The sequence below is a fragment of the Drosophila takahashii genome, chromosome 3R (assembly GCF_030179915.1).
Source record: "Drosophila takahashii strain IR98-3 E-12201 chromosome 3R, DtakHiC1v2, whole genome shotgun sequence".
NCBI lineage: Eukaryota > Metazoa > Arthropoda > Insecta > Diptera > Drosophilidae > Drosophila > Drosophila takahashii.
Genome location: NC_091681.1, coordinates 9,528,159 through 9,544,134, shown reverse-complemented (window position 1 = coordinate 9,544,134; position 15,976 = coordinate 9,528,159). Strand labels below are relative to the sequence as shown.

The 15,976-nt window shown below is 41.5% G+C and overlaps 2 protein-coding genes and 1 long non-coding RNA gene across 14 annotated transcripts in view; 2 read left to right on the top strand and 1 right to left on the bottom strand.

The window, feature by feature from the left end:
• mtd (TLD domain-containing protein mustard) overlaps window positions 1–15,976 on the bottom strand; it is a 74,545-nt gene that overhangs the window by 21,868 nt on the left and 36,701 nt on the right. For 4 of the 12 annotated variants that reach the window (XM_044394696.2, XM_017154430.3, XM_017154432.3 and 1 more), the window contains 10 exons: window positions 12,115–12,218; window positions 10,540–10,839; window positions 7,403–7,888; window positions 7,234–7,340; window positions 7,019–7,173; window positions 5,698–6,238; window positions 4,711–4,883; window positions 3,892–4,043; window positions 3,675–3,837; window positions 3,133–3,334 (listed from right to left, as the gene is read on the bottom strand). In XM_044394696.2, coding sequence (XP_044250631.1) covers window positions 3,133–3,334; window positions 3,675–3,837; window positions 3,892–4,043; window positions 4,711–4,883; window positions 5,698–6,238; window positions 7,019–7,173; window positions 7,234–7,340; window positions 7,403–7,888; window positions 10,540–10,839; window positions 12,115–12,218 — 2,383 coding nt within the window. Of the gene's footprint in view, window positions 1–3,132; window positions 3,335–3,674; window positions 3,838–3,891; window positions 4,044–4,706; window positions 4,884–5,697; window positions 6,263–7,018; window positions 7,174–7,233; window positions 7,341–7,402; window positions 7,889–8,510; window positions 8,705–10,539; window positions 10,840–10,909; window positions 11,106–12,114; window positions 12,219–15,976 lie in introns of those variants that run through there. The other 8 variants (XM_017154428.3, XM_017154431.3, XM_017154434.3 and 5 more) reach the window with 6 other exon arrangements.
• LOC138913251 (uncharacterized) lies at window positions 1,453–2,128 on the top strand. Its single transcript, XR_011418897.1, has 3 exons — window positions 1,453–1,592; window positions 1,647–1,716; window positions 1,773–2,128. It is a non-coding gene; the product is annotated as an uncharacterized lncRNA (long non-coding RNA).
• Tim17b1 lies at window positions 12,919–14,364 on the top strand. The gene is made up of 3 exons (XM_017154450.3): window positions 12,919–13,322; window positions 13,608–13,792; window positions 13,856–14,364. Exons 1-3 carry the CDS (start codon window positions 13,001–13,003, stop codon window positions 13,874–13,876), a joined length of 528 nt encoding a protein of 175 aa, XP_017009939.1. The 5' UTR covers window positions 12,919–13,000; the 3' UTR covers window positions 13,877–14,364.

Genomic DNA, 15,976 nt, shown 5'->3' with positions numbered 1-15,976 from the left:
TGAGACCCCACCAATCAACTCACAAAGCAAAAAAAAACAGAAACCGGCTAAATGACAATCGCTGTGGAGCGCTTTAAATACTTATTTAATTTAGATTTAATTAGAATATAGTTAAATGTAGTTGGCTGTAAGGTGTAGCTTCCCCTGATGCGACATGTGTTCGAACAGGATTTAATTGAATCGATTTCTAATTGAAACATCTAGCGACCAAGTTTAATAAACGATTTATGCGAGGCACGCGCTCATCTTGGCACAAGTAGTCTGCAATACAGCTAACTCAACCGGTTCGTGGAAATAACGATCATGAAACTCATCTGTTATACAAATCCAACATAGACATTTGTGCTTCATTCATGAAGTTATGTCGAATAGATTTCAAATGTTTGCAGGCCGCAAATTAATCGATTCTTCTCAGATTCAAATAACTACTGATATCTTAATTGCTTGCATTCGTTACAATAATTTTTTCTTAATTAAAAGTAGACAAGAAGATTTTATTTCAAAATAAATCAGGTTAAAGGCCAAAAAAATTCGACGAATAAAATATATTGCTTTTTTAAGATAATACACAATCCTGGTTTATTTTCGTCCACGCTCATCCATCAAATCCATTTCAAGATAAGCTCAAGTATTACGCAATTGCTTGCCATTTTCTGAGTTGTTGTCACTTTAAGCTCACCCATACAAAACACAAAGAAATCTTCGTCAGAGATGTGATCGAGAGTGGCCATTCTTGGATGTTTTTTTTTGGCACTTTGGCCGCTTGGGGGCATTTTGTATCAGCGGAAGTTTTTATACACTTAGTCCGCAACGGAAGCGAACCTTAGTTGTTAATAGGTATTCCATCTGTTGAGCGATAACCCCTTGAGTGCCAAGATCTATTGATAGCTCTGTGCTTTCTGTTAACGATTATAGATGTTTTGATGCGACGCTAATGAGGAAACAATTTGCTGATGCATTGCTATTCTGGTAGCTGATAAGGAAGGCAAATCGACCATTTCGGCGATAAGGAGAAACTCAAAGCGGGCTTGCAACAGTGCCTTCCCAAACATTGGCCCCAGTCCCTGAAAGCCACCGAATTACTCATCGATCGTGATGCCAAAATTGGAGGTGGCACGCTTACGGGAATGTGAAAACGTGCCCGTAAATATTGCGCAAACAAATACTCGAAAGGCGCTAATTGTTGTAAAAATGCTGATGAATTAAAATGTGTCTGCACACTAGCAGGTGCCTTTTAAAATGTTAAGTATGGCGAAATAGAGCCCCGTCGAACCCCAGCTAATTAGCATATCAATTTGGTGCTTTGTGTTGATACACGAAGAATGCGGTTAGCTCGAAAGGGGCAGAATATCAAGGGGCCCGCTCTAGATCGGCTCCCAGGTGATATACGCCGATCGCCGGCAAGGCTGCTCTCAGCTGTGGTCGTATATATTTCGCATGTAAATGGGTTACGTTGGCTGTTAGGCTAGGTTGGGTAATACGGCCATGTTTCTGTAATGATAAAGCCTCAAAATGATTCGTTGTGGTTGCTTCGTATTTGGGTGATTGAAGCCCCAAAAGAGTTTCTTGAGACGATAAAGAGCAAAAATAATGTAGTGGCCTTTTTTCTAAATATTCAGTGAATCGCTAAATTATATACATTCTAGGCTTACAATGGAAGTAAACAAAAAGGTTATCGGAAATGAGATATTTGTCATGGAAATCGGTTCAGAAAAGGTATGTAAACTCGTTTTAAAAAGATGAATTAGATATTTGTACTTCCTTTTTTATAGCTTTGTCTTGAAAGGTTTTTTGTTTAATGAATACATGGTTCAAAAGTTCTCAGACAATATATAATATGATGGGATTCGTTATTTGAACACTTGTTTAAACTTTAGAGTCTAAAGTATGAAATTTTGGCTGGTTCTTCACCACCTCTTTTTGTTGTCCTTGTCTTAATTAGTTAACCAGAATTTGACTTAAATTTTTAATGCAATGAAAATGTTTGAATTTAAGATGTTTATTGAAAATGGGAATAATTCAACTTTGCCAATCTAAACAAAAGGTGGTTGGTTTTTCAAAGGAGTGCATTTTAACTGCTCGCTTGATAATCAGATGAACCAATGCGGTAGATATCGGGATCCGAATGTATAAATAACCAATGATAAGTGGAAAAAAAGTGCTGAAAATATCTGAAAGACTTGAGTGCCGAGTGCCGCAAACAAGTGCTGTAGAAGGTGCCATACATTTTTGTAGAAAATTTATTTTTTTGTTTTTGGTGGGTTGAAGAAACACAACTAATAAAATGTGCAACAGTGTTCAGTTATTTAAAACTACGGAAACAAAAACTAAAGACCAGCGAGCACAAACTATTAAAAATAAACAATAACAAAAAACCGAAATACAAATTTGCAAAAATTCAAAATTTTCACACAATTTCCAAAAAGTGTTTTTGGTTTTTTTTTTATGTTTAAGTTTGGTGCGGACAACACAGTTAGGTTTAGGTGAAGAATTCTTATAAAAGGGTTTTTGGTCCTAACCTCGCCGCCCAACATTTCCAAGTCATGCGATGCGGCATGCGATGCCGTTTTAATGATCTTGTAGGTCTTGGCGAACGGCGCCTTTATAAGCTGTCGTAGTCGCAGGAGGTTAAATATCATATGGTTCAGTATTAAATTGGGGCGAATTGACAGACTCATGGTGATTGTTTGTAGTTTTGGTTTTTGGTTCGATTTTATTCGATATTAGGATTATTTCGATTGGAAAATAAACGCAAATCAAATTGTAAGACACGAAAGGAAGAAGAAAAACAAGAAAAGATCAAGAAAACGCATGTACAATACACGTGGGGAGAAAATGTAAACAAGATTTACGATCATATAAGTATGTATAGAAAATTTGGCGAAAAAATTCATTAATTAGTAATTGTTAAATCGATTTCTGAGGCATAACCTAAAGAAGCAAATGTAATATTCGATTTGGTTCAGAATTGAAAAATATCGTGGAAGAGCTCGAGAGATTCGTTGAAAAATATAGAACAATTCGAGGAGAAAACTCAGAGCAAAGAGTTAAACAATATGGAAAGATAGATAAAGAGATAGTCGCGCATGGGGAGCCCCAAATCAGGGCGGTCGTGGATGGATTCGGACTCACCTCCCAGGACTCGCGGGTCAGGTCGCTAATCTCCTCGCCATCCTGGCTGCCGCCTCCAATGCCGGCTTTTGTGGTGCCGCTCTTGGTCCACTCGGTGTCCTCCTGGATTAGCTCGAAGCCACGCGCCTTGATCTGCTCTTCGTCCAGCTCACCGTACAGGTGTTTCACCCAGGTGTTTATGAAGCGATAGAGCTCATCAACGCTAAAATGTAAAGACAGATAAATATAAAATAAACTCACAAAAATCTATATATTTTTTGCCCAAAAATGTTATTAGTTTTTAAAGTTAGGCAATAATATTAGGCACCTATTTACAGCTAAAGGTTTATCGCTTTAGGGAAATTTCGGTTTCCGAGAAATTAATTTTAATATTATCTAACAGACAAACTTGCATGCATTGCCTGCTCGCGCATAATTACTGTCCGTGAGGGTGCATACGATTTCGCAGCATTTTGCAATTAACTTAATATGTGTTCCAGTTACATACTGGATGTACTGCATCGATAAATCGCTTCCGAGATTGAAAAAGGCTTCGAACTCACCGATTCTTTGGCACACTGAACCAATACTCAGCGCGCAACTTGTTCTTGCCGTAGGACATGACAGAGGTTGGCAGCGGAATGGCCTTGCCGATGGGCTTGCCCATGCGCAGGCGCAGATACAATGGTGGGTCAAGGCAGGCTCGGGCCGGTCGTGGGATGAGTTCTGCGGAAAGTACAATATTAGCCTCTGATCGATCGCGGTTAATATCCCTCTTACTGTCCACACTGATAAAGAGTTCCGGCTTGTCATCCATGGATACCATGGAGCGATAGTCCAGCTTGGGCGCCTGCTTGGCCTCCTTCAGCTTGGTGCTGGACGAAGTGCCCTCCGATGAGTGGGGACGTATAAAGGTACCGATTGAGGAACGTCTGGGGAGGTAGAGAGCAAAAGAATTAGCAAAGATCATTTAAAGCTGGAACAGGGAGAACGACATGTGAACGATGATCGAAATTTACACTTGGAACTCAAAAATGAAGCTGATGAATTATTTGAAACCAAAAATGGGTGAATGTGCTCGGTGGACTGAGGTACTTCTTTGCGATTCAACACTACAACATCACTAGCAACAACAAGAGCAACAAGAACACATCAAGAAAGTGGTGACAGCTGATCCAAGATCCGTCCTTACCCATAGGTCATATGACCCTCGGAATGAGTCGAGTGCGGAGTCAATGGCGGCACAGGTGAGCCACCAGAGTCCTCGGACGGTGTTTTCGAAAATAGATTCCCGCCCAGCTCTGACACCAGAGTAATGGGCGAGCTATATGCATGTGTGTGTATATAGTTTGTGAAATATTGTGTGTTATGTATCGTGTTGTGTTGTGCCATGTGGTGTGGTTGTGAAGTGTTAAGGTATGAGCGGAATAAGTGGAGTATGTATGTTTAGCAAAGCAGCCGATCCGCACAAAACGAAGGTAAGCATTTTGATTTTTCGGTTTTTGTTCAGTTTTCGAAACGAAATAAACAAAATTTGTTGATACCAATTATAGTCAGAGATCGCTAAGCGTGAATTCATTGCGTTCGGGATGGACTCACCTTGAGAATACTTTCGAAAATACACTCTGATTGGAGTCACCCGTGTTGGGCGCCGAATCTGTGTCTCCCGACTTGTTCAGGCTACCACTGCCCACGCCTCCGGGCTGCGCAGCTCCGCCCTCCCCGGTCAATCCCTCCACCCAGGTCAAGGGGTATGAGAGGCGTTTCAGCATCTAGAGGGATAGAGGGGTTTAAAATAAATATATAATTAATTAAATGTTTGGATTAAAACGAAATATAACAGGATAACTGGTCATTCTTGACCAGAAAATAAATAACTAGTTTGTCTTATCTTATCTTTGGTTGTATTTCTTAGAAAAAGTAACTAAAACGAGGCACCTTTACCCAGCTGAATACCTTAAAAAGTTATGCTTTTCAGAACCGAATCCCATACTAAACTAAAAGGGTATTTTAAAACTGCGTACAAATGCATTCCTATATATGTTCTATGTCTCAAAATATAAGAGTAAAAGGAAATTTAAAATTCAAAGTTCTTTAAAATGGAATCTTCAGTACCTAACTAAATTAAAGAGATTTACTCCCTTTTCGACATCCCAAGTGAATCATTCAATTTTTCAAGTCAATCATTCAATAGTATGCCATGAAATTTCTGATTTGTTTAATTCAATTCTATGTGAAATAAATTGAATGTTTTTCTAAATTATTTTGAAGTGAATGTATTTATTATGAATTTTTTGAATTTGCTAGAATTTGTTTGTACTTTCTTTTGAGAACAAAAAGTGGAAAATTTTAACAAATCAATGTTAACTGCTTAGAAAATAAAATGCATGCATACTTTATCACAAAATTATAGCCCTTTCTTCTTCAAAAGAAATTGTCGTTTGAATTATTTCGGAATTCAAGCCATTCATTCATTCATTCAATTCTATTAAACTCAAAATTCTAATTAATTCATTCCTATAAAACAAAAAATTTAAAATAATTCATTAAATCCATTCATGCAGGGCTCTAGTCCCAACACACTACCTTGTTCTTCTTGTCCGCCTGCTTGTCGGTGGCCGCCAGTGCAGCCGCCTGGGCCTGAGCCTGCTGGGCGGCCTCGTCATCCACGCTGAAGCTGACGCTGGAGGTCTTCTTGCGGGCTCCTCCTGCGCCTCCTGTGCCGGCGTCCAGGCTCTGGCCCAGGATGGTGCTGCGCGGCGGAGACTCGCTGAAGTGCGTCGGCACAATGGTTTTCGGTGGTACCCAGTCGGAGCTGAGGACTATGTCCGCGTCGCTGTAGACGGTTTTCTTTGGTATCGGCTGTACGTTGGGAACGGGCTCGCGGATGTCGATGCCCGAGTCGTAGCACGACTGCTTGGACAGCTCCTCCAGGTGCTCCAGGTCGATGCCCGAGGGGGGCAGAGGGGGCACGGCGGAGGCGGAGGCGGGAGGGGCAGCAGCTGCCCCAAGGGGCTGGCTGGCCGGCACGCCGCTCACCGAGCTATTGGCCGAATGGGGATCCTGCACCCGGGCACCGCTGTCCACGGTTATGTTGGACTCGTTGTCGGCCTCGTCTTCCGAGGATCTTCGGGAATTAGACAAACAATAGCTGAGTAATTTTCGGGGGCGTGGCACGGCACACACAGATTTATGTACAAGAGGGAGTTTGTGGGTGTGATGTGATTGGGGTTTGGTGTAAAGCGGTTGGTTTGATAACACAAATTGCATTTATGGGTGGGGGTTTTGGCGTGGCGTGGATCGAAATATGAAAATAAAAACACAAGAATACAAACAGAAAGTTATTAGGGCAAATAAAGTGCTCTTCGGCAAGCCAAAGTCTAATCTAGAATGATTTCGGAATGATAAAGTAGTTCACCTAGTTATATTCCAAGTTAATTACTTTGGGGAAGCTACTTGAGATAATAAAAAAAATAAAATGCGCATTTAGCCTAGATTTATCAAATTAATTAACTCTTTGGTAATCATGAGAAGTCGTATACAGATTTAAATCGCATAATTATCAATTATCAAAGTTTTTTGTTATGATACATCAAATAAATCGACTTATAATTCCGTGATGAAGCTATAAATGTATATTCGTTTTGGTAATGAATATTATCTCCTATCAATGTTAATCACAAATAATGGGCAAGGGTAAATAACCACTTATATATATTATATAAATTTGAAAAGCTTCAATCAATTTTAAACAGACGAATCAAACCAAGTTAAAGTCTTCAATTATTCATCTAAATTCCCATTACTTCGCGATGTGAGAAAAAAACCTTTAAATGTGGTTCAACAAACAAAATGTCTGGGAGAATGTGTGAAATGCAAAGGCTGCGGCAGCTGGGCAAACACTAACCGGTCTTTGCTCGGAATGGCCCAGTGGTGATCCAACAGACTCTTGCGCCGCTCCTCGAGGGTGGAGCGAGTGCTGGAGAGGCCCAGGCCGGTCTTCTTGTCTTCGTCGTCTTGAGCGTCAGTCTTAGCGCTATCTTTGGCTTCCGTGGATAAGTCCTGGTGCAAACAGACTCAAGTCAGTTGATATAGGAGGTTAACATGATTAAAGCGGTTTACCTCCACACGTTCGCGGTCGAAGGCTTTGGGAAAGGCGTCGCCATCGCGTCCAGTGCTGGAGCAAAGCGACTCCTGGTCGTCGGCAATCTCCAACGATCCGATTTCAGCTACGGTTGGTAGAGGAACATATAAATATAAAGAACTTAAGTTTGGTAACTGAATAACTCACCATCCAAACGCTCTTTGCCGTCCTCGCCCAGCAGCGGCTGCTGCTCGGACAACTCCTTGGAGTCCTCCTCGACTAATACTGGTTTGGGATAATAGATCTCCGGCTTCTCTGCGTCGCCCGACCCGGAGTTCAGCCCCTGCCCTGCTCCTCCGGCCACTCGCATGTGCGCAATGTCGTGGAAGATGGCGGCGTTGACCACCAGCTCCATGGGCGCGATGACGCCGTAGCTCTCCGGACCGTGCTCGATGACCAGCGGATCGCTGACGTTGGGGTCGAACATGACGGCGTTGGGCGTGACCAGGAGGACGCCGCCCACCACGCCCTGTCCGTCCGTGATGTGGCGCACATTGATCTTGAGGAAGCGCTGGGTGATCACCGGGTCGTCGCTCTTGTTGGCCTCCTCCTCCGCCTGCTGCTGGCTGCTGCCGCCCACGCGCTCAATGTGGCCGGGCTTCGGGGATCCGGGGCGCAGGCCCTCGAGTATGTCTGCAAGGAACGGCATTCAATTAATACAACGTCTTGGGTGCGAAAATACAATACATGCTCTGCAAAAAAGGCGTTTTATTAATATAATATAATATATTGGGTGCGAGTGCTTTTCGGGGGGATTTCGGAGGGCCTTTGCTGGGCTGTGATTTTTATCAACTACACCCGTGGCCGGCGATAAGATAGTGAAAGCAAAATTGATATATGGGATAGTTTAAACTAAATCTGTGCCTTGTGACCTCCTTTGTTGTTTTAGGCGTTACGACGAGTGGCGATGGGAACGGCATTTATGCGATTTTTTTAGGTGGGTAAGGTAATAACGTAAAAAGATAACTTGAAATATAGTTATTAACTTGTTTTAAGTATTTTGTGAGGATAATTATTGTTATAAATAATATTTATCCATAAAGTATAATAAGAAAACCAAATTTCCAGACACAAGTACCCCTCTATCACCAGTAAGAGATTGGCGATTTCCGGGATAAGGCCGTGAAAACGTGACCCGTGGGTAGCCGTTTGCTTCCGGAAAACCTGGACCGCTCAAGGCCAGAAGTTTGTCAACCGCAATTAGCACTGTTCACAGCTCGGTGCGACAACAATGGTAAGAAAAACAAACAATAACCTCCATTGCGCCAGAAGACAGCGGTGTGCATGCTGAAATGGCAGATCCTGGTACGTCCTGCTGCACTCTTCCTGGATTATCCCGCTCTCTCCGTCGCTGCTTCACTAATCAACCACCTGACGTCGGTAATTGGCGGATCAAAACAAAACACGTTCTATAAGGTGGAAAACCGCAATTTTTTTATTGTTCATTCTAGCAGTGTGACCACTCCGAATGCGCAGTTTTTGGACAAACGTATGTGTCAGCAGCAGAGGTGTCATTTTCGCTTCTTTCCCGTCAGATTTGGATTTTATTTTTGGAATTTGATAAAAGCAGGCAGCGGGTATTTCCGCTTTTTTTTTAAACAGTTCTTTTTAAAAACTTTTTAAAACTAAAATTTTTGGGTTGTTTTAATTGGGTTGGCTCGAAATGGTAAAACTTTATTTCCATCACACCTCATTTGGCTTCCAACGCTAAAAATCTTTTGCGAAACCGAATAAAATTAAGTAACTCTGCTAAAAGAGGCGTGCAAACAAAAGTTTGAGAGTTTGATGAGTGGATGGAGAAGATTTAAAAACGAGTGTTTTGCAGTTAATCAATTTACAAAGAATTTTGGGCATGGATTTCGCCAATGAGTGCTGTTCCCGACTACCAACTAGCTGCTTAGCTACAATAGTACAATATTACTTTTTTAATTTCTTAAAAAAAACCGATACGTTTCTTAAAATAAGCCTTTTTTATATTTTCCCCTTTTTCTATTTTTTTTATTGATACAGCTGTTTTTGCTGAAAAAAATTATAGGGGGATTCCCTAAACTGTTGAATTGCTGAGTTGTTGAATTTTGGTCAGCTGTTAATCAGCTGTTCCATACAAAATATTTGTGGTTCTTTTTACCTTTATAACACTTTTAGATAGTAAAGCCTAGTACTCAGTACGACGAAAACTGCTAGCTAAGCATAGGAGTAAGCGAGAGGCAAATAGGTAGCTAAAGCCCTTAGCCGGGGACTTTTTCCCACCTCGGTACTCAGTTGAGCTAAGGAAATAGTAAGAAAATACCACTAAAATACTAGATTTAGCGGATGAATTCTGATGAACGCCTTTAGCCGCGGCCCAAAGAATAAAAAATTTGATCTTTGGCTGTGTTTGTGCAGAAGCGGTGTGCCAATAACATATTATAAATAGAATGAAAACCCCAAAAACCAATGGAAAACTGCCTGTAGGAGTTGCAGCAATACATATCCTCATTCCAACAGCAAATTTAAAGCTTGCGACCTAGGTCGGCTAATCATTTTGTAATATTTCAAAATTGGCGCCAGTTAATTTGCTTGCTGAGAGTAAGACCATTCTACATGCATTGCGGATGAACTCCGAAAACTTCGGTCACCCTAAAATATTAATATTTTTCGACTAGTAAAACTCTTAGCCGAACTGAGTACTAGGCTTAACTAGCAATAATAAATCAAATTTTACATGCTTTAAGTTCCGTGAAATTTTTCAACAAATAACAGCTGTTTGAAAATTCAACAGGAACCATTTTGGGTCGTTCCCTTAATTGCTGAAATTTTTTGTTGAATTTTCAACAATTCAGCAATTCAACAGTTTAGGGAATCCCCCTTTTCTAAACATTTCTGTTAAATTGAGGGCTGAGCTGTTGTCTGAATAGTGTGACCGCTGGAAGATGAATTGCCAACTGGCAGTGGGAAAAATTAGTACAATTTGGTTGTACTATAGCTAACCAATTTAAATGAGGGGGATTCCTGAAACTGATTTAAACTGGCGGTGGAAGTTTTTAAATTACGAACTTTTCAATTTTTAATTTAAGGATAGACTCCTAATTACTGGCTTCCCAACTATTTGAATGAGAATGATGAGCAATGAATAATCACTTTTAAACTATGTAAATTTTTTGCATAAAGGGTGCACCTGGTTCTTTGATTGGTTTTTTCGACCTGATGGCATGCAGAGCTCGTGCAACTAAAGATCTCAAGCGTCGATGATGGCAAATGCTTCACTATCGTCGCACCAATTGCACCATTTCCACGGAGCTTACCTTTCTCGCGGCTCTCCTCGGCGGACAGCTTGCGCTCGACCGGACTCGACTTGCCGGACAGGCTGCCTCCGTCGGGGTCGTGGGTGGAGCTGCTCGAGGCGTCGTCCTTGTCCTTGTCCTTGGCCGTCTTGTCGGGCACCAGCAGCTGCTGGCCCGGGTAGATGAAGGAGCTGTTCAGCCGGTTCAGGTGGGTCAGCTCCGACGGGGTGGTGTCGAAGCGGGCGGCCACGGAGGTCAGGGTGTCGCGATTGCCCACGGTGTAGGAAATGGTGGGTATGGTGGGCAATGAAGACTTTTGCCCTGCGAAACGAAAAGAAATGATAATTAATAAAATTCACTGGCGCAACGTGGTCGCTTTTTTTTTCGTTACTCGACGGGTTAACTTGGGGTAATTTTGTATCTTCCCTCTGCTGGAAGACCTCGAAGAATTCGCCATCGGGTCGCAGGTGAGAGTAAAGCACACCTGTGGGCGGAACCTGCTGCCGGCACAGGTAGATAACCGAGAATTCGTTTGTCGGCAGATGCCAGTAAATCTCAATCACTTCCAGCATTTTCCCAGAATTTTTAAGACTTTCTGTGGTGCTTATTCTCCGAAATGCCGGCACATCCTCATCTCTTCTGTCAGCTGTCAAAATCTGCGCTGTTGGCTTGGGCGCGCATTTTCAAACCCTAACATTCTGCGGACGGACCGTGCGAAAAACTAAAGCGACTGCCGAAGGAAAAACACAAACTCAGGGCAAACAGCGTTGTTTGTTATCAAACCAACTATGAATGTTGATACGGAAAAAACGCGATAAGAATTAGTTTATAGGTAACCCCCCATGTTCTGCAGTGACTCACATAACCTGCGAGCTTTATTACTTATGCGATCGATGATACGATATGTTGACAATCGATGTTCCCATTAACCCTTGCGTTGTTCAAATGCTGAGTAATAGTGATTTCGCAGGAAGTTGTCGGCACTTGAGCAACCGTAAATTTACTTATGGCTAAATGTATGTCTCAGTAAAAGACTTAATTTTAATTACCATTTAAATATGTTTCTAAAATGAACCAAACTAAAATATAATTTAAAATAAATATTTTAAAAAATCACAACCTTTTTTTTACCGTATGGTGCCAAGAAAATAAATTATATACATAAGGTCTCATTTGTGTATCAGTTGAATTTTTGAATAACGCGCCTTTCAGCAAACATCATTTCTCTTCTGCTGCTCCCCATTCTCCTATTATATCAATACTTTTCGTTCCCTTGCTCTTTTACTCTTCTCTCCGCCTCTCCGTTTTCTGTACCAGTATTTACATTACATTTTACAAGGTAGCACTATGGTAATATAGAACAGAGACATCTAGCGGCCTGATCTTCTACTAGTCAAAATCTGAAATGGCGACACCTGCCAGCGAAATCAAGATACAAGTTTGGCCACACAGACCGATAGGTGGCGCTATTGGACCAGTTTACTAATTTGTTGGTGGTATATAATACCGGAAAAATCCCTGCGAAAGAGCTATAGATCGACATTGATCCATCTCTGGTGATATTTAGTTAGTAGGCTTTTCGATGGCGATACTCACTTGACAGTTTGTCGACGCTCTCGAAGCGCTGCTCCACCTTCGAGCGGAGCGAGTCCAAGTCAAACGGAGCCGCAAGGCCGTGATCCACGCTGCGCGATTTGCTCCTGGAAAAAGCCACAAAACGGTTGTAAATCGACTGTGAGGGAATATTTGGGCTTTGTAGCGATCGGAGCGCAATCTGTTGCGATCCTTATCACTTACAAATTTCCAGCTCGAATTGTGACCATAACTGGGTAATAACAATTTATTTATTGGCTGCCCGCTTGCCTTTTTTATTCAGCCTTTTCGTTGTGTATTTTGCTATCGTTTTGTAAAGCTTATCTTGACAATCGGTGAGTGTCCAAATAAGGCAAACGACGCGTTTTAATGTTTTTCTAAACGGTTCTCGATTTGTTTTTTTGAATTAGCCTTTAAGCGATTTGAGGGAAGTCACGATTTTCATTTGATTTGTCCTTAAGATGCTTGCTAGGTTAACAATCTTAGCTCGATCATTACTTTTAAACTACAAACAATTTTAATTTAGTTCTACTCCGTATAGGTTACTACAAACAAAATTATAGCGGTTTTTGTATTATATTGACATTCATTGTTAGATCCTTTTCTTTTTCCAAAAATTTAATTTGGAACTCTAAAATATTAAAAAAAAAGGTATTTACCACAGTAGAAGAAAGTGTCATTAAAACCAACGAAGCAATAACTTTTTCCCTAATTAATTCCCTATAAATGTTCTGTCTTTGCTATTACCCTTTGCATGGGTATAAATATTGTTTTAAATAACCAAGCTTTAAAGAAGGCCTTGATTTTAAAATCTATCCTCGCTGTATAGAGCTTGTTTGTCACCCGATTAATATTTCCCCTCTGCCTCAAATCCGCACAATCAACTGAAATGGAGGAGTACAGCAGGGAGCCGTGTCCCTTTCGCATTATCGAGGATTGCGGTGGGGCCTTCGCCATGGGCGCGCTGGGCGGAGGGGCCTTCCAGGCGATCAAGGGCTTCCGCAACGCCCCCTCCGGCCTGAAGCATCGTCTGAGCGGGGGACTATCGGCGTTACGGGCTCGATCTGGCCTAGTGGGTGGTAACTTCGCGGTGTGGGGCGCTACCTTCAGCACCATCGACTGCACACTGGTCCACTACCGGAAGAAGGAGGACCCGTGGAACGCGATAATTAGTGGGGCGGCCACCGGAGGCATTCTGGCTGCTCGAACAGGTGAGTTTTTGTGTCCTTTCAGGTGATTTATCGACTCTTGACAGACGGTTGAGCGTTGAGTGTTGGTTTTTGTGAGAGCATATCTTAGTTTTTCTCGCATTCGGCTGATCGTTTTCAGTACATATCAATTATAATAGCTCAGAGTTGTTGTCTTGGTTTTTCATAGATGGGTATATACATATTTCCATTTTTCTAAAATATTTTCAGTATTCAGTAGTGAATGTGTATCAAAAAGTTGTTGAATAAATACCATTTAAATTTGTATTCCTAACATTTTGTTCGCAGGTCTAACCTCCATGATCAGCAGTGCCCTGGTGGGCGGGATTCTTTTGGCCCTGATCGAGGGCGTGGGCATTGCGGTGGCCCATTACTCGGCGGATTCCTACCGCCAGGTGTCGCCCGTCGAGCGGCAGGAGCTCTACAGGCAGCAGCAGAAGGGCTTTTCTACCTTTGGCGCGGAATTTGCTGAGGTAAGTCAAATCTCTTTTAGCGATGAATACTTCTTCCTATAACTGGTGCCCCTTCAATTCCAGGCAGATCCGTCGTCATTGTAGAATTCTTTGCTGCGTCATCGCGTAGTCTTCGCTATCCATCCGCGATCCGCGAATCGACGACTGCATATCAATTCCACACAATCTTACTTTGATTGTTCCACGACAACGCCTCCAAATCTGAGACTGGCGGCATTCCGATTCCGAATTCAATTTAAATTCAATTGGCGTCCATTGCAAGTTTTAGAATCATTAATATATTTTCCTTTTCGTTTCTTGTTTAGTTCGGTTCGGCATTTTTATAGGCACAGCCTGAAGTCGAGCCGAAGTGTCGTGGTGTTTAGGGAGGCGCGTGTGCTTCCTAGCTCCATATTGAAATTCCATATTCATCCGGGGCTACCTCCCCAAACCCCTTGGATCCAGATAGAAGTTATCTGTAGTTGGCAAGCAAGAATTATTTTACTACCGCCTTGATATATGATCCAAGTTGCCAAGTTCCTAAATAGATAAAAGCGGTGTTCATTTTCACACCTGTACCTTGGGGTTTTAAATATATTTCATTTATATTATTTGTTTTAAGTTTATTTTTTGTGTTTTTATATTCAAACTGACTATTATGTATTTCCGTGCCTAAGATTTATTTTACCCTTTCTAGATGATTTAAGCTATTTAGTTTGATATTTAAATTTAATACTCCTATTATGTGAAATTGATTTTCTTCTACCCTCGACTCATACTTTCCTGCAGTTTTGTGAGTATGTGACACTTTCCCTATTATTGCGGCCCCTTTGATTGGCAAAACTAATTTCCGTTTCGATTCTGAGCGGGAAAATAAGTTTTCCTTTGCCAAGATAGTTGAATCGCAGCTGAGTGAATGACAACTACATGTCCGAATTGACGGAGGGGGAAATATTCGTGAATATAATTGTATGGGGGCTTCTTTCTGCCGAAGTGTCCCCCTTTCCCCTGAAAATAATAAAAATTTATTTGCGCGTGGCTTTTCACTGCGCTGCCAATTAGCGAGCAAACGGCGATAACCATAATTGAATATCAATGATAAAATATAAATATGTGAGCGGGTAAAATAATTGTTCGCCGAAGTTTTCAGCTGGCAGCAGCGCATGCAAAGTGCTTTTGTTCGGGGATAAACAATGAAAGCAAATACTAAATAATTATTTAACGCATATTTGTCGGCCACTCGCTATTTGTTTTCCCCACTTTTAATTCCTACCCATATTTACCGCCGCTCGCCAATGAGAATTTTCCATGGAAAGTCTTGGGCTGGCTGCGCAGCTGAAAAAACCTTTCTACATCCACACTAAGGATAGGCCTATTCGAGTGAAAAACCCTTGCAAAAACACGGGCTGGGCGAAACAACTGTGTTTGATTTTAAGTTGGCTGCGTTTGACGACGACCACGTCTCGAGTTATTTAGCCATTTAAATTATTGAGTTCAGACAGCAATGGAATCCCATTTGCACAGTTGGCTTTCGCGTTAATATGGAAAAGTATTTCGCTTTTGTTCGGCAAGTAAACACGGGCAATTGTAAATGACATAAATATTATTCTCGGAGGCTGAATTTATTTTTCGCATTCTTCTATTCGGCTGGCGGGGAGGTCAGCGAAAGCGAGGCGAGCCAAAAACTGGCAGTATCACATGTTCGAGGATATTGTGTGGATAGTATCTTCCACCTAAGTGGGTGGAATGCAACAAGAAAGAAAGCTAACTTCGGCCAGCCGAAGCTTTTATGTATACCCTTGCAAATCGTTCCTATTAAATTACAATAATTTTTAATTTTGTATTATCTTTACAGGAGGATAGTTTCCTATAATCGTCCGATTATTGTTAAATTTAATTCAAAATATAAAAAAAAGAAGAGAATACAATAAAAACCCATGAGCTACAATTGTTTCCTATTTATTTTATATTACATTTTTTGATCATTGATAAAAATAAATTCAAAACTGAAAATTATTAAAAAAATTGTTTCCCAAAATAAAATTTCCGATCGTTCCTATGGAAGCTATATGATATTGTTGTCTGATCCGGCTGGTTCCGACTTATATACCACTCGCGAAAGAAAGAAGACTTTTGGGAAAGTTTCATCCCGATTGCTTTAAAACTGAGAGACTAGTTTTCGCAAAAACAGACGGACAGACTGAC